General features: G+C 33.4%; 1 protein-coding gene across 1 annotated transcript in view; it reads right to left on the reverse strand.

Moving 5' to 3' along the window:
• Nucleotides 1–905: 905 nt before the first annotated feature.
• LOC142350903 (uncharacterized) overlaps nucleotides 906–22,486 on the reverse strand; it is a 34,859-nt gene continuing 13,278 nt past the window's right edge. Inside the window, exons 2-6 of the mRNA XM_075402908.1 lie at nucleotides 19,252–19,411; nucleotides 15,618–15,775; nucleotides 11,548–11,678; nucleotides 11,120–11,234; nucleotides 906–1,231 (exon numbers count right to left, since the gene is read on the reverse strand). Of these exons, the coding sequence (XP_075259023.1) occupies nucleotides 930–1,231; nucleotides 11,120–11,234; nucleotides 11,548–11,678; nucleotides 15,618–15,775; nucleotides 19,252–19,411 (866 nt within the window). The 3' untranslated portion in view covers nucleotides 906–929. The remainder of the gene's footprint in view (nucleotides 1,232–11,119; nucleotides 11,235–11,547; nucleotides 11,679–15,617; nucleotides 15,776–19,251; nucleotides 19,412–22,486) is intronic.

Consider the following 22,486-nt stretch of genomic DNA (forward strand, 5'->3'; position numbering starts at 1 on the left):
AAGATCATTAAAAATCAGCCGCAATTCAGTTCGATAAAAAATAATTATTTTTTGTTTGTTGATTTCAGGCTTTTTGGCAGAACTTCAGTAATGTAACGATAAACGATCGATCATTAATCAAATGATGAAAACGTTGACACTATTCTGAAAAACTTTGAAAAATATTCTATTCCCTTGTGGTCTTATATTTCATGAAAGTTTTTGATATCTGTCAGTATTAAAAAAAATCAAATTGTTTAAAATGGATGGCAAACGCGTTTTAAACATTTTTGCAAGTTTTCTGATACCCAACCTGATTTTTACAATCAAAACTTTATTCAGGCGACTGAACGAAAACGACAAAAAATAGTTTATTGATATGTTATCTCTCAAAAACATAACTGCTTCAAAATGTTCGGCTTCATATATATATATATATATATATATATATATATATATATATATATATATATGTTTATATATATATATATATATATATAAATTTTTTCTTATATTCTACGATTAAGACCGATGCAGTTAACACATAATGTGAATTTCTAACGTTAAATAAAACATAACGGTGATTTCCTATGTTTGAAAACCAAACATATCAAAAGACTCGATAGCTTCAGTTGATTCTGCCGATCTAAAACCGAACACAATGCCGATTTCCTACATATAATATATGAAAATATTCTTGAATAGCAAATTTAGCAAAGTTTCATTTAGTTGTCATTTCCCCAGTGAAGGAGAGAACTTAAAGTTATCTACTCCGAACAGCACTTCGCAAGCAAAATTTTTGTATGTTTGGATATTGAATTCATTAAAAAATATATATGCACCCTTTTGTTCCTTTTTATACTTAAAAACAAATAGTGGATACGCCGATAGCAACGTAAATTGTTAAATTGTTTGAATTGCCGATATAAACTTTTGACAGTTATCAAATTTTATTTTTCACGTCTTCTCATTTCATCTCTAGACGAAGATCCATTTATTGCTGATTGCTTTTTCCGCCTGCTTTTCTTCCCACCCTTCAATTTTTTGGAGGCTTTCTCTGGTTTTGATCCGTTCCTACTGTTTTTTGTATTGTCGGACGATGTTGAATTTTCCTCATCGCATATCCAGGGGTTCCCTTTGCACATCATGTTATGTTTGAACCAATGAAATGTCAGCTCTTTGGTCACATTCAAATAGCCGAATGTTTTGGAGTCTATAAGTGAAATTCCCAGATCTCCAAACTCTCTTCCGACTAAAATGTTAATCTCTTTCATTTTTTCGTGGGATATTGATATTCGACTTTCAACCATCAAAATTCAAAACATGCATACTCTATCAGAAAACTGATCCACATGAATATGACTAGATTTTCGTTTGAAGTTTTATAAAACCTGTTCTTTTATAGAACCCTAATTGATCCCATATTTTCCGGAAAAAAATCAAGAAGCCCCAATTGTTCAGACAGTTTTTGATTTTTGTGAGATGACTTTCATAATTTGGGACAAATTACGGCCCTTGCCATGGCATCATATTGCTAACATTGCAATTTTTTACGTAAATTTCACTTGCTTGAAAATAAAAAGCTTCAAAGCTGCTAAAAAATAAGAAAATAAGAGCATTTCATATCAAATTCGCCTCAATTTAGATCAATTTTTGTTTCTGAAAATAGTTTTTAAATGCGTTAATCAGCATAAGTGGAATTGTTTGCGGTTTGATATCGAAACAACAACTAGGTTATCTTTCTAACACTGTCACTCCAGAATTCAAAAAACGTAAAACAAACAGCTTTTTTCTGTTTGCTGTGCAAAATGTTATATATTGACGAGGAAAATCATCTGAGATCTATCAAAATTGGTTATGTGTTTAAAAAAATTTTGAGAAGAATGATGAAAATTATGAAAAGCACACAAATTATAATGAACACTTTTCGAACTCTAAAAATTTTTAAAAATTTGGCGCCTTCCGGGTCGCCACTACTTAGTAGTCATACAAGGATCATATATGATGTCATACAAATCATAACGTATTTCCTAGTACGATCCTTGTATGACTACTAAGAAATCATACATGTAATTTTCATAAATCGTTTTTTAAATATTTATTTCGTTAGGCATCACCTTTCTGATCCTCCAGAAGACCCTAATCTACAATAACATTTGCAAAGATTGGCACTAAATAAAAGTTTATGTCCAAATATAACTAAAGATCTGATACTCTCTGAAGTCAGTTAGTACCTATAAATGCTCATTTATAAGAAACCTAGAAAAAATTTTTTAGCATATGACCTGAAAAATGTTTTGTGATTATGTCCAAATTGCAAAATTATTCTCTTAATGCATACAAAGAAACAAATGCGGATTGCAAATGCAATATTTTCATTTGACATGTCCTCTGATTAAATTATACGGGAATTTGTGGCACCAGTCAATGTTTTATGTGTCATATATGACATTGTATGCTTTCCAAGAAATTTTTTCAACCTCGATAGAAAGTGAAATTTAAACATTTTTCAGGCTTTAAAATTTTTTGTTTGATCCCTGAATGATTACTAGGAAATCATATATGATCCTTGTGTGACTACCAAGATTTCATACAAATCATATATAACCTAGTATGATTACTAAGAATCATATATGGCCTAGTATGACTACTAAAAGTTTTGTATGATGAGTTAGTTATCATTGACTCAGAGGCAAAATTGACAGGTCCTTGACTGAGAAAAACAAGATCCGCGATCCACTTTAGTTTTTTTGTTTTTTCAATCTAGTGATTCGAAAAAAGTCCGATACAATTGTCAATGTTTTATTTTTAAATTTGTTCATTACTGACTTTTTTGTCAGCACTATGAGATGCAGCCAAATTTTTTAATCTTGAGCAAAAAAGTTTGGAACAAAACAATGACATTGACTAAATTTATGCGATTGACAAATTGAGCATTTTATTGAAAATAATGATAATTCTCAAAGACAATTTGACAACAATTTTGGGATCTGTTTTTCAGCACACAGTGGAAAATAGGCAGTTCAGCATGCTCATGCTCTGTCCAGAATTGTTTTGAGCCGATGCTATTTTAATTATCTGAACCTCAAAATCGTTAACACAATGCCGCTATTTTAAGCATAGTCTCAAATGCCGCTATTATCATATCATTGTTAACTAAATAGAATGTTTGTTTTTTATTCGATTGGATAAGATACCGTAAGATACTTCGAACAAGTTTTGGGAATCTTTCCCGTAACATGTTTAAAATTTCGTAAATGTTGCACTCAATGCGCAATGATATCTGTGGTACAATAGTACATATTAGTCTGGGGGCTATTGATTTGGTGCAGCTAATCAAGTTCATTTTAAGCTAAACCAATTTAGTTCAATTTCATTTACCATTATTTCATCATCATTTAGTTCTTGTTCTGAAGATCAAATCTTATGTTTTCACACTTTTAATTTTGTTTACATCCTGTGTATCATATCTTTTGTCTGTTCATGTTGTCTCGTGATTTTAAGTTGCCGCAATTGGAAATGTAGTATTGTGAACAAATTGTTGATCAGTTTAGTTAATCTTAATTTGGAATCATTCTTCTCCCTAAAGTCTTAATTCAGATAAGATACAAATTAAGCTTATTTCGGTAAGCGAAATAACCATTCGAAAATAGAACGAGATTTCGCTCCGCCAAATCTACAGTAATTCTGTATTCAGAATATAATCTCAACAAGCATCAAAATTAAGTGTCGATTCGCTCCGCGAATAAGCCAACAAATTGGAACACTAAATTTGAATAAATTGGCACCGCGAATCAACTCAATCTACAGATTGCTAATCTGTATGACATGGCGCAGTCAGCTCGAGAATCTCGAAAAACACCGTTGTCGATAGAACCATTTTGGGAACGTCCAACGTCGGACCCACCAATCAGATGGGAAAAATGGCGGATTCAGGTCAAACTTGCGATCCTCGCACGTGAGAATATCACATTGGACACGCTGTTGCAACCAAGACCTACGACGGTTCGCCTACCAGCGAACCAAAATATGAAGCAGCAATTGAAGGTGCCACAATGGAATCGGAGAGAGACCGTCAGATACGAAACAGTCAATTGAAGTTGCAATGGGAGTTAAAATGTCAAAAGATAACAGAAGCCGGAGTACTATTCGGGGAACGGCCATGAAATCTTTGCGACCAAAAATGTGTGTCTCTTCTATACCTAAGCATTGGTACAGAGGGAAGACGATTGCTAACACAAAAGTTTCCTCATGATAATATCTATGACCTATCTACCCTCCAACTTTGGGAGATGATGGAGATAGCCTTTATCCGTCCACGAAATATCACATTCGATCGATATGTGTTCTTTTCTCGAAAGCAGAAAAAGGGTGAAACAGTAGAACAATTCTACAGCATCTTGAAAAAATTGGCTGAAAATTGCGATTTTGAAAATCGTGAGGAGGTAATCATCAGGGACATCTTCATCACAAACATGTTGGATTATGATATTCAACGGGAACTTCTCCGCGATACAGTTGACCCAGAAAGAGCACTCAGTATTGCAGTCAATATGGAAATGGGCCACCAGAACCAGCAGAGAATATCATCCAATGACAATGCAAATGGCAGTGCAGTAAACGCAATACAATCAATCAATCGATTTCGCGGTGCGAGTTTGCGTGGTAATCAATCAAGCAGAACAGTAGTGAACCGTGCATCAGTTGGTCAATGTCGTGAATGTGGTCAGTCTTGGACACCAAAGCACCGCCAGGTTTGCCCTGCTATGGGTAAGAAATGTAATCACTGTGGTTTGTTCAATCACTTCGCACAGATATGTCGAAGAAAACTTAATACTGCACAAAATACAAAACAAAATAATCGTATTAATAAAATAGAAACTGCTGAAATTTCGGATCAAAATTCAAGTCAGGAAAGTCCAAACGTTAATTATCTAAATTATATCGAGCAAATTAATTCGGATTATGATTCTTCAGACGACAATTACGTTGCGACAGTAGAAAATATTAATTCACCGCAAGCAGCACTGAAAAATATGATGATAACGATCGGAAATACAGATTGTGATCTGCTTCTCGATTCCGGCAGCAGTTGCACTATTACTAATATGTCGCTCGCTAAAGAAATAATGTATAACTGTCCGCAATCACAACGGTCAGAGAAAGAACCATTAGAATTAAAGTCTTTTTCTAATGACACTGTCAAAACTCTAGGCGCTTTGAAAACGCCAGTTCGATGCAACGATTGGAAAATTCAGAAAGCAAAAATTACGGTCGTAGCTGATGTTTTCCGACCAATTCTCGCACGAGACCTTTTTGATCAATTAGGCATAATAATATCGCAAAAACCTTGCCCGAATGTAGAAGTCAATAACATAGATCAAAATTGTGCGATAAAAAGTTCGTTAGCAAAAGAATTCCCAGATTTGATCTCACGAGTTGGAAAATCACACGGTTAACTCAAATTTTCACAAAAATTATCGAGTGACACATCAAAAAGGAAGAAAAGTGCCAATACATCTTCAACCGAAAGTGAAAATTGAACTTGAAAAATTGCTAAACGAAGGACATATAGAAAAACTGACCAATTGTTCTGATCAATTTTTTATCTCTCCAATAGTCATTACAGTGAAAAAGGATCAGTCAATGAAAATAGCACTAGATTCCAAAATTCTAAACAAAGCCATTCACAAAAACAAGTATCAAATGCCAAACATAGACTTGCTAATTCAAACGATTTCTCAAACACTCTCAACTGCGCCGCAAGAGACTGCTTATTTCACAACTCTTGATTTGCAGTACGCTTATAGTCAACTTAAGTTACTTAGTGATACGGCCCGCCATTGTAACTTTAATATCGTTAGCGGAGAAATGACTGGCACATATCGTTTTAAAACTGGATTTTACGGTCTTACGGATATGCCAGCTGAATTCCAAAAAGCTATTGATTGCCCCCTTGCAGGTCTGGATAATACTTTATGTTTCTTGGACGAAATATTAATAGTTAGCAGAGTTGGAATAGAAAAACATCTGGATTTGGTACGAAAATGTCTAATAAAACTAGATCAAGAAAATCTCCGAATAAATCTAGCAAAATGTCACCTCGCAAAAGAAAAAATCGAATGGCTTGGACATAATATTACACAATCAGGTGTAACTCCACTATCGAGTAAAACGGATGCAATTGGAAAATTATCAGCACCTAACAATCTTAAAATCGTCGATCGTTTATGGGTTCAGTACAACATTTAGGAAAATTCATATCAAATTTGTCACAACTATGCTACACCCTCCGACCTCTGCTTCAGAAAAATTCAAAATTTCTCTGGACGGACGAGCATGAAAAACAGTTCTCATTGATTAAAGACCAAATTGCGGAAACTACCGAAAACAAACATTTTAACTCGGAATTAGAAACACGAATTAAATGCGATGCTTCACGTAAGGGTTTGGGATGTGCATTAGAACAACGAACACCTAATGGTTGGCATACAGTAGCATTTGCGTCACGATTCTTGAATTCTGTTGAGGACAGATATAGCATAAATGAGCTCGAACTTTTGGGTGTTGTCTGGTCCGTGGAACACTTTAAATATTATTTATACGGCAATCCTTTTACTGTAATAACTGATCATAGGGCTCTTCTCTCAATCATGAGAGAGAACAGATCTAACAAATCCTATAATAGTAGATTGACACGTTGGGTAGATCGACTACTAGCATTTGATTTCTCAATTGATTATCTCACTGGCTCAAAAATGGGATTAGTGGATTATATCTCTAGCGACCCGCAACAAAAAGCCGTTAATATATCTGCATATAACGAGCAATTTATAGTAGCAAATTTCGATGTAATTAAACGCGGTGCGAAACGCTTCTTATTTAATGCAGAAAATTACGTCAATTTCGCAGCGCGAAATCCGCTTACAGAATGCGCCTCAAATAATCCAAATTCCTCTAACAAATTATGCAGTGAATTCGCACCGCAAAATCCGCTTACAGAATGCGCCTCAAATAATCCAAATTCTTCTAACAAATTATGCAGTGAATTCGCACCGCGAAATCCAGAATATTCTACCATTACGAATAATGATAACTCAATTAACGAATTAACACCAAATAACATAAATTCAAAATCCAAATCGAGACAGCTAACATTCCTCACTCGCTTTTTGCCTTAAATCGTTCTACCAAACAGTCGCTACCTGAATTAAACAATTTCCAACGAATTGCAAACAAATTCAATAAAGTTTACATGATGTCTCAATCAAGTTCCCACGATGAAACATTGATGCAAGTCAAACAATCGACGCCCTCCAGAGTACGATTTGCAGACGAAGCAGGACCGTCATCAGCCCAAATAGTACCCGCAACGCCAATCACACCTACCACTGATACGACAACAGTCACTTCGCCTTCAGTAGATGATCTCTATTTGGACTTCTTCAATTTCGCTCTCTCAAAGATCTTTTCCAGTTCCCTGATGGTTAGCCTTACAAATAAGGATGCAATTCTGAAAGAGATACGAGATTGCATCTTGACGGAAAATGAGGACCGATGCAAGCAGATATCACCCTATATACATTCCTTCTGGAAAGACCTACATGTTAAGAATGGATGTGTCTGCATTGACGACAGAATAGCCCTTCCCCATGCAATTAAAGACGCATACGTGGACGCCATCCATGCTACTCATCCTGGAACATGGGGGATGACCGATATGGCAACTCACGCGTGGTGGCCATATATGCACAGGGACATAGCTACAAAAACTGCAAATTGCAACCCCTGTGTCAAGATTTGTAAAAATTTAAAATCTATTATACCTGCTGATAAATGGGCACTTTTAAATTTATGCAAAGTTCCAAATGAAGAAATTCAAATTGATTTTGGAGGACCAATCTATAATGAAAAAAATCAAGAGATTTACCTTCTTGCATGTATTGATTGATTTTCAAAATTTCCAACAGCAGAAGTATTTGATAGAGCTAATGCAGATAATATTTTGAAATTTCTTCAAGAATATGTTTTGCTGCACGGTATACCCCGTACAATTAGATTGGATCAAGCTCGATGCCAAAGGGGACAACAAGTTAAAACATTTTGTAGTCAAAATAACATACAATTAATTGAAGCTCCAATACACGATCACAGAGCAATTGGCTTAGTTGAAAGGCTAATTCAAACTATCAAGAATCGCTTAGCTTGCATTAAAACGGCGGCGCGAAATCAATTCAATGTGAAAGCATCAATAAATTCAACAATTTATCAGCTTCGAATATGCCGTCAAAAGACTATTAATATATCACCATTTGAGGCCAATTTTGGTAGAAAGGCGAATACTCCGTTAAGTAATATAACGACTAAGCCAGATCCAAAAAGTCTAACCTACAAAAATATTTTAAATAAATATTTAGATTTGGAGACTGTCCGATGGGAGGAACTCATTGCTGATGAAAATTGGAACAATGAAGAACGAAGCGACACAGAAATAGAGATGAACAAAAACAGACTGAGCAAAGATGCGACAAAAAGAAAAAACGACGACCCGAACAAGGAATCAAGAGTGATTCCCCATCCAGAAGTAGGACAATCAGTATCACAAACAGAAGCTTCATTAGAAGTAAAACTTGCGAAAAAGAGACCGCGCACAAAACGATCAAAGAAAAGTCTCGATGGCTTATACGACGTGTTAGCGCCTGGTTTTTCGGTAGTAAAAACGATTACATTCACCTCAGTCATTAAAGAACCAGGAAAAAGAGATGTGACTATCAGAAATTCAGACTTAGCAAAATTTGGCACAAAAGCCGAACGTCAAACCGAATACAGATCTACGCAAATCGACGTCCAAAAATAACAACAGGAAAAACAACCGAGGAACTGATAAGCCATCACGCGAAAGAATCAAGGAAGAAGCTAGAGGGCGGAAAACGCATGAAGCATAGAAAATTAGCCGATGATGTCAGTACGGTTTCTTCAATACATTCTCTTGTCACACGCGCTCTTCGGATACGAATGCCCACCAAACCAAAAATATCATCATCAACAGCACCGCCAATACAACCCAACGAAATAAGAAGTGATTTCGCGGTGTCAATGGAGATGCCATCTACTTCAATTGTCATAGCGGAGCCACCTAGCAGACCCAAACGTAAGGCCGCTACAAAAGCTTCTGCAGCAATAATTCCGTCAAAACGAAAACGATCAACACCCTCGGTAACCAAATCAGATGAATCCGTCACATCAGTACAAACTTGTCCCCCTACAACATCCAGTCCTGGTGTACTTGCGAGAAATAAAGAAGACAAATCACCAAGCAACAACAAATCCAAAACAAATCGATAATCTCCGCCATAAAGACAGCCGCAGCCCAAACTCATCAAAACGAAATTGACCTTACAGTCGGCCCATGTTCACCAACACAATCGTATCCTACACAATTCTACGTCTCGCCCAATTATGAAGGACAAGAATCATCGATGACGGTCGGTGAGGCCGAAAGATATTATGAAAGTGATAGCGACTAAAACATTTAACTAAAACTGTTGACATTTAAAACAATTCTGATTCAAAACAATATAGTATTAATTATTTAACCAGTACATATGATTATAATTTTCTGATAAATAACTTTGTCATTTATTTTCGTCAAGGGGGAAATGTGGTACAATAGTACATATTAGTCTGGGGGCTATTGATTTGGTGCAGCTAATTAAGTTCATTTTAAGTTAAATCAATTAAGTTCATTTTCATTTACCATTATTTCATTCATCATTTAGTTCTTGTTCTGAAGATCAAATCTTATGTTTTCACACTTCTAATTTTGTTTACATTCTGTGTATGATATCTTTTGTCTGTTCATGTTTTCTCGTGATTTTAGGTTGCCGCAATTGGAAATGTAGTATTGTGAACAAAGTGTTGATCAGTTTAGTTAATCTTAATTTGGAATCATTCTTCTCATTTTCTGAATTCAATTTAGTTGTCTCTCTCTTAAACTAGATTCCGCTCCGCTAAAGTCTTAATTCAGATAAGATACAAATTAAGCTTATTTCGGTAAGAGAAATAACCATTCGAAAATAGAACGAGATTTCGCTCCGCCAAATCTACACTAATTCTGTATTCAGAATATAATCTCAACAAGCATCAAAATTAAGTGTCGATTCGCTCCGCGAATAAGCCAACAAATTGGAACACTAAATTTGAATAAATCGGCACCGCGAATCAACTCAATCTACAGATTGCTAATCTGTATGACAATATCTGATTTGAACTTCTTATATCTTTGGAATCTCAAGATATCCAAACTTTTTTAAATACAAATTGAGGCAAACTCTTTGCTTAGTGAATGAGTGTCTTGACCGGGTCGAGGTGTCCAGGCACCGATCGCGTTGCCAAGGCACAATAAATTGCTGATGAAAATAGACATTGCGGCAAACGGTTAATGACTGTCAGAGCCGCAGTTTTTAGCGTTGGGCGAGCGGAATGGAGTGAAAATTTTATTTCACCGATCGAAATCGCTGCTTTTACAACCCATTGTATGTTTTCAGATCCTTTTAAATTTTAACAAACGAACGTCATAAGATAAAAGAACTCAATAACAATAGTTATGTACATGTTCATTTGTTAATGCGGAGGCGTCTCGATGGAAAATTCCTAATTACTTGGGCAATGTCCGAGAAGGCAAATATCAATAAAGTTTATGCTTTGCGAAAACAAAACCATTTTGAGCATTTAATTGTCCTAAACTTTACTGTCCGAATTTTATTTGTAAATAGTTGAGACCAAATTCAAAAGAGTTGTTTGTTCTTATGAAGAGTGCCATTGGTATTTTTGAAAAAAAACCCAAATTGTCTTCAAAATCCACACTTGATCTATTAGCCACTGTATACTCAAAATATTGAACTGGATATGATGAAGTTTGCACTTAAAAGTGTTTCGATAATTGTCTCGTCTGATGAATTAAATTTCCCATGTGTTTCCGCCAATCTTTGTAAGTGTTCTCATTCAAAAGTTACAGCAAAATCGTTGGTTTTAAAAATCAAAATTAGATTCTTGGCGTTACCAAGCAAAGATACCTTATAGTCTTTACGATAAGTAAGTAAAAATCAAGATTTTATAGCTGAAGCTAGATATACTGAACCTATGACGTATGGCGCCCCCTCGACAACTGTTCGGTGATGATCCCTTCGGAGCTCTCCTGGCCCGAACCCAATGTCAATTATCATGTTGAGACACAGATTTGCAGCATATGTAGCCTGAAATACCTCACGTCTAAAGAGATTTCTGAGCTGATTTAAGCCAAACACCTATTCTGTCAGGCATTACTCTTACTCGTTTTTTGTAACTTTGATTTTTTTCTGAAGTAAATATCACTATATTCACAATAGTAAAAAAAGTTTACGAGAATCCCCCCTAATTGAAGGTTCGTTGGATTTCACTTTTTTTAAGGTACCTTAAATATATACTTCCATCTTAAATCTGCCAATTGGAACATGGTAACGTAAGGCAAGTTCGAATATTATGGTCTGAAATTAAGGAAATTTGGACTACTTTTTTTCTCATACGTACGGAAAGGTAGTTCAAAGTCCTGTTTTCATCCCGATAGTTTGTCAATATCTCCAAATATTTGTCAGGAGGCAGATTCCGATTGCGGAATCCGTTTCTGATGTATTTCTTCACTTGACTGTCACAACAACCACCTAAGAAGAGATGCATATACTTCACCAGTTCAGAATCATTGGCTTGATAAATAAAAAAAAACTGCATAAAAACAACAAAAAAATTTGGGATATTTTTTATCACACCACGCCACTCCCTGTTCGCAAATAGGGAAAAATATTAAATATATCCTAAACGAGTGATTTATTGACCTATCAAAGCATGTTATTAACTTTCAGCGAATGAGAGAAGGCTCTGAGGGTGCAGAATTCTTGGTAACGCAGAGAGGGGTTGTTGAAAATTTTGAAAGTTTGTAACAGAGCTTATGTATCTTAGATTTTGACCATCACAAATATGTTTGCTGTGTTTCAATGTTTCATTGGTATCACTTGAAAAACGTGGGATGTCGTATTTGGATTGTGACTTTTTATACATACTTAGGAAAGGAATGGCTAATTTGCAAAAATCTTGCAAGATAGTGCAGCAGCGTCCTAAAAGATATTCTATAAAACGAACCGAAAACAAAAATGCAATCAATTACTTTGTTATTGCTGAATTTTCTGATCAATTTGCACTAAAATAGAATATCATCTTAAAAAAGGCAAATGTCTATATAAAAAATATAAAGTTTCTTTATTTTGTCACAATGAAACCTGATAGAAACTAAACAGTGAGAAGAAAGGAACAGTGACCTGTGATCAACTCTAATGCAAATGCAAGTGAACAACTAATTTTACCAAAAAAACAAATAAGATCCAAAAACATTACTTATCCCATTTTTCAATTGAATATAAAACTGAAACATCTTTTGAGAAAGAAGTTTCTATTAAGTTCAGAGTAAACTTTGAGTTATCAATTTAGACCTATCAGTGAACGCTGACGTTTGCACTCTCGTATAAATCTGTACTGGGATTGCAAAATCAGATGAAATTCAAACAGAAGTGCTCTCAACCTATATTATCACGAGGTCAGTCACAATAGGTACCTAATCTAAACAATTAGGTACGCGCCCATACGGATTGAAGCAGCTCTTACAACTTGATAATGTGAGTAAACTACGAACGAAAGCATTTTTATTGGCAAATTTATTTCAAAACTTTTTGTTAAATTCTATACAAAATCCAATCCATTCACTGTCGAGTAAACACAATCAGAAGTTTTTTTTTCCTTTCAAAAGCATTTGCTCAATAATGTAATCAAAGTTATTGAGAGCTCAAATTGTATACCACTAACATTAACCAAAGAACAAAGTGATTGAAAACCCAAATTTTGGGATAAACACAAAATTCATCAAACTTCCACAAAATAAGTAGCGCCATTTCTTTGACTTTTATTGGCTATCAGTTAAAAGGTATCAAAATGTGCCTCATTACTGACGTACGAAGATGGTAGTAGTAAACGATACTTATTGGTAAAACGTCTAAAACCAACCCAAAATTGAATGTCATTTATTTCTTTTACAGAAAAAAAGAGACTCCATTAAAAAAAACTATTCATTAATAACTTTAGCTGCACTGGTATCCAGACTACTGTAATCAGGCCGTTTCTTCATTGCTAAGGTTGAAACAAAGCTATAGAAAAAACATCTTATATCAAAATACAAAAATTTAGAAATTCTGTTTTCCAAAAAAAAAAATAATGGAAATAGTTGAAAATAATCTTACTATGAACTGTAAAAGAAATTTTTTTTTCAGATTTTGTTGATTTTTTTGGAATTTTAACAAGAGTTCTCAGTTTTTTTCATTTAAAAACAATACCAAGTAGGAACAAAAAAAATTGCAAAAAATATTTACAAATTTTTAAAGGAAGCACAATTTATCAATGTCATCGAAAACATTAGTTGTCCTTAGACAAACAAAAAAAAACGCCAATTTGCATCCTTGAGACACAAAAAATTGAAAAATTTTAACTCTTTTGTTGATTCTTTCTATTTAAATTTTCTAATAAATTTAAATAATACAAAAAAATGTTAAAAACAGCGAGAATTATTTTTTGTTTTCCACTAAAATGAACAGCGGATTGGAAAAAAAGCACGCAAAAACAAACACAATTCACTTTCTCAGTTTGCAAAAATACATTTTTTTTATCAAGAAAAAAAACTAATTTAGCCAATTGAGTAAATGTAATAAAGAACTCAAGATCAATCCCGTTTTAATACGAAAAGTCAAACTGTAAAACCTCTGATATAACGGCATCATAATCAGTCAGCAGGTTTCAGCTCCAATTAAACTCTGCTCTAAAACTTTGTTTTGCATTTGTAAATAAGTAAAAATTTTTTGAAAATTGATCTCTGAACTCCGCAATCAAAAACTTCATCGTGATTGAGGTCAGTCGAGTTTGCACTCTGAGTTCAACAAACGGTTTTGTTGATATATAATTACATCAAATCATATAAAACACCAATTTTGCCTGAAGAGGAATAAAATATTATTGATTGAATCTGCATTTTGTTGAAAAAGACTGGTGTTAAATTTTGGAAATCAAATTTAACCTAACAAAAATTGACAACTAAAGCACCAGAGACATTCACATAAGTTTAAGTATAAAAATAGAACCTTTTAAATCTGCATTTTTGACAAATCTTCAAAAAAGCTTTGAGGTGCAAATGTTTTTGAAAAGTCTCTTACTATTTTCCAGTCAGTTTTGAAAACGTATTTAGAAAAAACTCAAAAAGTATCAACTAAATGTCGCCAGTTTTTGGATCCGTGATGAGCTTTCAATGTAACCTGAACATTCTATTAATAAACTTGATTTCACAAAAACTTTGACTTTCGATAACGTTAGTACGTGAAATTGAAGAGCATTACAACAAAAAAGCAACGTAAACAACCAGAGCTCAAAAGTCACTTGCTTTTTCGGAAACATGTAGTTTCCAATATTGGAATCCAAAAGACATGAAGTTCAGCTTTTGGTACGCTTCAATTTTCTTACTACTGAAACATTGAGATCTTTCATTACTCAAATTGTGACAAAAATAGAGAATAAAAAACATAAATAATAAAATCTCAGAAGTTTTCCGAAAATGTTACTAAAAGTTTTGTAATAAAATCAGTGCCTTCAATTTTAATTCGCAAATAATCTCTCCCTTCGTTTAAACCTCGTGAGAACTGCAATGTGACCTGTCGTTATTTAGTTATAAAGAACAGAGAATTAATTAATAAAAATTTATTGAAAACTTCTAGTTTCAAGTCGAGATCGACAGTTGCCTAGACTAATTCAGAGAACACCAGACATATAATAGCCACTTAAACGAATGTACATTTAGTATATTTCGCCAGAAAATTACGAGGAAAAACCAAAACAGAAGCCAAATGACCACAAAAACGTGAAAACAAAAAATGGCTCTTAAGTCCGAAAGTTCGATATTCAAAAGCCAATCTTCTTTCATTCAAAGTCAATATGAAAAGTGAAATGTTCACAAAAAGTTTAAACCTCAGTAACTCAATGATAAAAGCAAAATTTTGAAAACTTTTCAATTTTCGATTTCACATTACGTTGGACGGGCTTTATAGTGATACGACTCAAAATTCTCAACGGTAAATATATCAATCGGCCACAATTGACTGTACAAAAGTTGAGCATATAGTTTCTGCCTACTACAAGTAGGGTTCGGAACAACAAAAATTTGCCGCAAAGTTATTGGATAACCAATCCAAATTGTCATAGAAACTTTCGGTTCCGCAATATGTCCTGGGGCGTAATATGTTCTATTGTGAAAATTTAAGATGAAATCAACATTTAAGAATCGCAAGCAAAATTTTCCACTGATAAAATGTGAGAAATGGACGAATCATAGCATTTTATTAAAAAAACGCCTCAAAATGCAACCAAGCCCTCGGGATTGATCTAGGGGTTATCGAGTCCTTCCAAAATGCTGCGAGAAATAAGAATCCCTTAAACATTATTTGTAATTTTGTTGACAAAGTGATAAATTTGGCATTGAACTTCTAATAAGACAAAAATGCCCATGCTAAACTTACTCTCGGCGTGAAAATCGATCATGTTGATTTTGAAATAGTGTTCTCTGATGAGAATTCGGAACCAAGCCCTGCATGCTGCTTCGTCTAATCTCTTGTCGATTTTAGAAACAGTCGTGTTGGATTTCTGAGTTATGTAGGAGTCCAGGCAATAATACTGGCTGAAATCATAATATTCATTTGAACAAAACTACCTCTGAAAAATATATGTAAAAAGTGCACTGACAGCCGCTGAAAATTTAGTAAATCAAAAGTGTTGCATAATTATCCACATGATGCGCTGAATTGTCGACATTTAATCGAAAAATTTAGCTAATATGGCTGACAACTATATATAATTTGTGCACTGAAAAATGCTCTTTTTCAGCGGCAGGAAGATTGCTACTTCAGTGCTAGAAGAATTCAGTTCTTTTTAATTTTATTGAGCAGATGTAAAAATGATCCGATAAAAAACAGATTTCTAAAGCGTCTGTCAGCGCACTTTTTACATAATTTCCACTTAATTTTTGCATCAACTAACAATTTGTTTTTGGCGTCTTACAAGATAAGCACCTTTTGCTATCTTTCGAGATCGTGCAAGACAAGCGTCACAGTTAGACTAGGCCAGTTTTGTGGCGTTTGTCGGTTCCAGTCCAGATTTGACTAAACATGGTTGTTCTTCCACTTATGTGTGTAAAGGAACTACACGATGAACTGGGTTTTTTGTTCAGTCAATTTTCACTGATCGATATATTCATTGTACAGAGTTGTTAGTGGCATCAAAGAAAAGCTTGTCAAGTGTAGAATATCAACTTTAAAAAAATGTTTATTATTTTTTAATTTTGCTTTTTCCGATCAGTAACGTAGTATAAAGTTTCGTTATTATTAGCCTCACTTCCGTTGTTTTCCGTAACTTTTACTAAAATTTAGATCAATTTTGCTTAAAATTATCATAAAATTGCCAATTACAGTGTCATTGGTTTCATTTCTGACAATAATGGAGAGTTGCTGTGTCATTTGAACCGACTCTTTTTCCTTTAATTTTGGTTCAATTTATAAAGATTTGGCATGTTTCTTTTCATCTTAAAAATAGCATTAAAAACGCTTTTTAGCCAAATTCGGCAAAATTCACCCAAGCTGCCGACACAAAATTGCCGACATAATCTTTTTTTACTAATATGGGACCCTTTTTTCCTCTGAAAGTGTTTTTTAACTAATAAATTCTTCGCTTTTCGTTTGATTAAACCAATGTTTATCCCAAATAGATCAATTAAATTTGATGTCTTGATTTTTCCCGCCAATTAATTTATGAATTCAGTTGCAACAATCACGTTTTTTTAGAAGGCGCGCAAGAAAGTTGTTTTGGAGCGGTGTCAATTTTTTCTTAAAAAATTTGTCTTTCAGATAATCACAGAGAAATTTGTTTTACACTAAAAATTCAATTACTGAGAGATCTAATTCAGTTTCAAGTAGGGTCCATTGAGCTAATATTAAGTTGACAGAGTCAAACTCGTGGTTTCCTTGGCTTCAACAAAACGAATTTGCAAGTTTGAGTTTTACCTATTTATGGAATTCTTTTTTAGCCTTAGCTTAATGATTTAGTCTCATCTATCAAAAGTCCAAATTATTATCTGAAGGTTTTGCTTATGAAACTGCAAAATATTTTCAGTTGATACCTAGTCACTGTTATGCCTCTAAAAACCTTTTTAAAAATGTCTTTTGATCCATGCAACGTTTCAAACTTGTTTTTGTCGGCTGACAGTTTAGTCTCGCTATTAACTTTGTCCACCTACTGTACCGCGAAACAAAAAATTCTTTTGTATAGTGGTTGTGTTTTAACTAATGGCTCTGATGATTTTGAGTACCATTGTTTTAAGTTGTCAGTAAATTTTTTTTAGCTTTGTTAAAACTCTAATTTTTTTTGTTAACTTATGATTCAGTCCTTTTTATTGAAAGGTTTTATTTTCAGTCGAGAAAAAAATTTGATCTTCCAGCAGATTTTTGCCTTAACTTACCTGTATTAGTGGATCATTTTTCAACTCTTGTCACAGAATCATATAAGTGACAGTCCCCATAGCTGTTAAAACATGACAAAATTTATCTCCACACGTATAGCAATTTAGGTTAAAAACTTACAATTTGAATGCGTACCACCCTTTTAACTCAAATTTTAATTGAAATTCAAGTTACTTGTCTGTGTTTGATTTTCTAATTAAGGTCAAGTGCCAATTTCCGAAAAAGAGCAGATATCAATAGCAGGTGAATGTTGAAATGTTGTAAATAATGGTAGGTTGCTCTTATTTTAATTTACAAATGAACTTAATTAATATCTCCATTTTAACGCTGATTAATATAATTACTTCCAATTCAATAATTTCTGAAAAAAAATCAATTTAATTTTGATTTTTTTCCCGTTTATCGGAAAATGGAGGCTTTGCGAGCTTTTATTTTACGAGCCTTTATTAGTTGTCAGTATTCGTATTCAATTTAGTCTTCTCACATTGCCACCTTAAAAACCGGCCCAAGTTCAGATGAGACCTTATTGCAAACATGAAATCTTTTTCTTTAATAACGTATGCTTTTTTGCTTCATAACTTTTTTCTCGTAAATTGGTTTTGATTTTGTAAATCTCTCCTCTAATTGTTGTTGTTTTTTAGTTAAATGACTCTTACGACAGGTGAAGTTGGTTTCTCAAGCAGCTAATTTTAATTCTCTCTAGTATTTTTTCAGTTAAAAACTAATAGTTGTTATGATTGTGTGGTTAATTGGTTCCAGATTAGACCATGGACTTTGAACTTTGCCTATTTTTGACCTTTTTAGTGTCGACTTGTTACTTAGTCTTGTTAAGGACAAGTGTTATCTGCTTTGCAATGAAGTAAAATTCAATTCAATTATATTAAAAATTTCTGATACTCTTTACTTTTTTGTTTTTACTCTGTTGCTAACAGTTCATTATACATTGCCGCCTTAACAACCGACTTTTTTAAAATTCAAATGAGGGCTGATTGAAAATATGCAATCTTTTTTTTATTAACGTATGCTTTTAGTGACTTCATATTTTTTCGTACTTTGTTTTGATTTTGTAAATCTCTCATCTAATTGTTGTTGTTTTGTAGTTTAATGATTCTTAAGACAGGTGAAATGGGTTTCTAAAACAGCTAAGTTTAATTCTTTCCAGTATTTTTTCAGTTAAAAATTGATAATTGTTATAAAGTTAAATGTTTAATTGGATAATGGAGTTTTTAAACTTTGCATATTTTTGACCTTTTTTTTGAGTCGACATGTTATCTAGTCTCTTTAACTGCTTTGTAGTGAAGTGAAATTCAATTTGATTAGATTAAATTCATTCTGATGCTCTTTACTCTGTTATTTTTACTCTGTTACTAGCAGTTCTTTTCAAAAGACACATTGAGTTTTGTCTTTAATAGTTGAAAAGTCACAAACGTATAAGATTGGCATTTGAACATTATGTGCAAACAATGTGCACCGAGCCTCCTTGCTTGACTATAATGACTGTATCGTCATTATTTCTCAGACATTTTCAATTAATAAATACCGTTAGAATTGAATAGAGATAATAGCTTCAAAGATGATAATTCATCCCGGAAGGCAGTATCATTATAAAATAATTATTCTAAGCTATATTTTATTAAGTTACCTTTGCAATCGGCACATCTGTCCAAATAAACTGATTCCATTTGGGATCCAGAATATCAACGATTCCCAATCTGGGGAGGGTTTCGCTCTTTCGAAACTGTTTGTCAGGTCAATTCCGTATTCCGATTCAACAGTTGATGAATTAACTAACTGCAATAAGCCTGAAATAGGGATCGAACTTATGATAAAGGTGAAATTTTGTGAATAAAAAATGCTGTATTTTGGTAACTTTTAATAAAAAAACATTTCATCTCTCAAAACTTCAAAAAATTATCTGTTGTAAAAGTATAATTATCATGGAAATAATCTGATTGAGTGGATTTTTTTGTGGTTTTAGCTTCCTGAAATGCTGCTGATCAGCTGCTGACCCTCAAAAACAGCCCACTAGTTGATCCAATGGTGCCCTTGTGGGACATTTAATATGGCAATACTTTTTCTTTTTTCTCTAATTTAAATTGACAATTATTTACTGCTCAAACTTTCAAACTTCAAAAAACGAAGCTTCAACTTCAGTGTGAGGATTATGATTTCTAAAATAATTTTGAGAGTCAAATTTTAGACAATAAAAGTTTTTTAACCATAAAATGGACCATAAGTGGAAGCTTTGCGCTCCCAAAAAAAACAAAAATTGTAACTTAGTTATTATAAAACGCAACAGAAATTGCCTAATCCGTTATTTGAATCATGTACTGCCATAGGACCAAAGAAAAACACTTTCCAGAAAGAAATATACTCTCCATAGTATACACCATATATTGCCATAAAGGCAATTAACACTTTGCTGGAAATGCAATCAAATCTTTCCTGGAAAATCATAGCATCAAAAAACAACAAAAAATCTTAGTACTCTCGGTAATGGAGTTTCTGCGGTACCAGACTGCAGAAGATATGTAAAAATATCATAAATCGAACTCTCTTAAGAGTTCTTATGAACCATAAATGGTCTTGTTTTATCGCAAGCATGTTTGGCCAGCCCAAATGCACAGTCACAGAGTCCGCTAAAGCAATTCCACGGACCGACGCTAGTAAAATGTTATCAAAATTGTTTGTCAGGAAACTATCCCCTCTGCAGAAAGTTTCAAGTACCAACTTCTACGAATCCATCGCGTTTTTTAAGAACGATCGCAATTTGTTCTATAAACAAGTTTTTAGGTTAGCACAAAAATCTGAGGGAAAATATCTGCATCTTTTTACATTGTAAATGTAATTTATAACCTACATAAAGGTTAATAAGAATTACAATTTAACTACAGAACGATTACAATTAATGCGCCTCTGACCCAAAGAATTTTGAAGAAATATGAAAATCATGGAGTTATTAGGTTCATAAAATTTGGTTCTGACGTAATGGCTTTACACTCAATGCAAGGCATATTTCAGAACTGAAAAAGTTTTGAAGCCTATTACGGAACATGAATCTATTCAGTTTATTTGATTTCACAGTAACAAAGCCTTCAATTGTTTGGTGTTATCAATTTGCTTAAGTTTTTGTTTGCTTAAAATTGAAGTTCTTTTGGACTATTAACGTTCTACTTTATTGAACAAAACAGGAACAGGGTCTTTGAACTAAATTGATAATGAAAACAGATGATTTTATCATAATTTTGCTATTGTAAACGTTGAATTTTTCTACCTCAACTGAAAAGGTTTTCTTGCTAGGAAAATATATCCAAATTTTTTGTTATAAGTTCCGAATTGTTTTTTTTTAAAATATGAGAAGAGCTGTACTTCTGTACATGCAAGCTGTACCTCTGACCGCAGAACTTTCCAGATATTCGTACTTTTCTTAATGCTGCAGGCAAATAGCATTTTGTTGTTGATTAAAATCAGCAAGACCCATTTATTCAACGATAAGCAGAAATGAAAGGAAGGCTGAGGCAGCAACAATTGTTCCAATCATTGTTCCGACCCCTCATGAGGGGGGAGGAACTATATACTCAAATGGGTTTTTTTCTTCAGACAATTTTCGCCGATCGATATATTCATTGTAGCGAGTTGAAAGTGGTATCATTAGAAAGCTCTTCCAGCGAGGAATATGTAATTAAAGAGCATTTTTTTATTTTCGTTTTTTACAGGGAGTTAACGAGGTATAAACTTCAGAGAAAAATAGAGTTGTTCTCATTCATATTCTCCGGATTTTTTGCCTAAATTTTCGTCACTTTTGATAAAATTTGATAAAAATTTTAAGATAAATGTTGTTGATTTTATTGTTCAAGACAAAAAAAAGTATTGTTGATTACTTTGATTTTGATTTTTTCGTGAAAAAATTTGGGTTAAATTTTTCAAAATTCAGCCTTTTTCAACAAAAACAGCACAAAATAAGCTCTAGTCCACTTTGAGTAAATCTGCCGGAAGTACACCCCCAAACAACACTAATGCAATCCTTGTAGACTCAAAGGAGGCTATTTCTATTCATTTTCTGATGAGAGTGCTCTGTGATTAAAACTTTGCCGTTTTTTGCTAACTTTACTCGTTCATTATCAAAAACGAAGAATTTACTTTTGTGTTTTTAACTAACAGATTAACAATATCTATAACATTCGAAAAATAAAGTGTTCCTGATGGACGATAAATATTAGCAGGGCTACTTTGGGACCAATCTTAGACTGTTACAATCCAAAAAGAATTCGGTTTGTAATCAGTCGATTTATTTTTAAATAATGAACTTTACTATATTAATTAAAGAACAGAACATATCAAATCAAAGCTCAAGAGTGATAGGTCAGATTGGATTCTTAAGCAGCTCCAAGCTAATGCATTTAGTTTTGTACTCGAAATTTTATGTCTTTGACGTTTTGACTTTTAAAAAAAATTGATTTTTAAATAAATAATGGCAAAATGAACTTTTCCCCTATTTTTTCCTTAATTTGATCAGCTTGTAGCTAAGAAAAAAAAATGTCAGAAAAGAAAAGAAAAAAATGCTTCTTCATTCTATTTGTTTTAAATTTAATCTCTATTGCGGTTTTGGGCCTTCTCTTATTGTTTTGAGGCTTCGACACTTCTTTCTTGAAGAATGTAAATGAATTTTTTAATTTTGTCTTTAACTGACATTTTTACTTTGTCGTTTCAGTCGTGTGAAATTTCCTGTATAATGACAAGTTTTATTGGGTTCTCATAAAAAAACTATATGAGCCAACATACTGATATTAATAGATAGCTGATGGCTTTCATAACTTTGAAAACAATTGTTTTCTAAACTAAAAAAAACTTTTAAGTTCGCAATTTTTGTTCTCTTT

This window comes from Convolutriloba macropyga, chromosome 12, assembly GCF_964194025.1.
Source record: "Convolutriloba macropyga chromosome 12, txConMacr16.3, whole genome shotgun sequence".
NCBI classification, from domain to species: Eukaryota; Metazoa; Xenacoelomorpha; order Acoela; family Convolutidae; genus Convolutriloba; species Convolutriloba macropyga.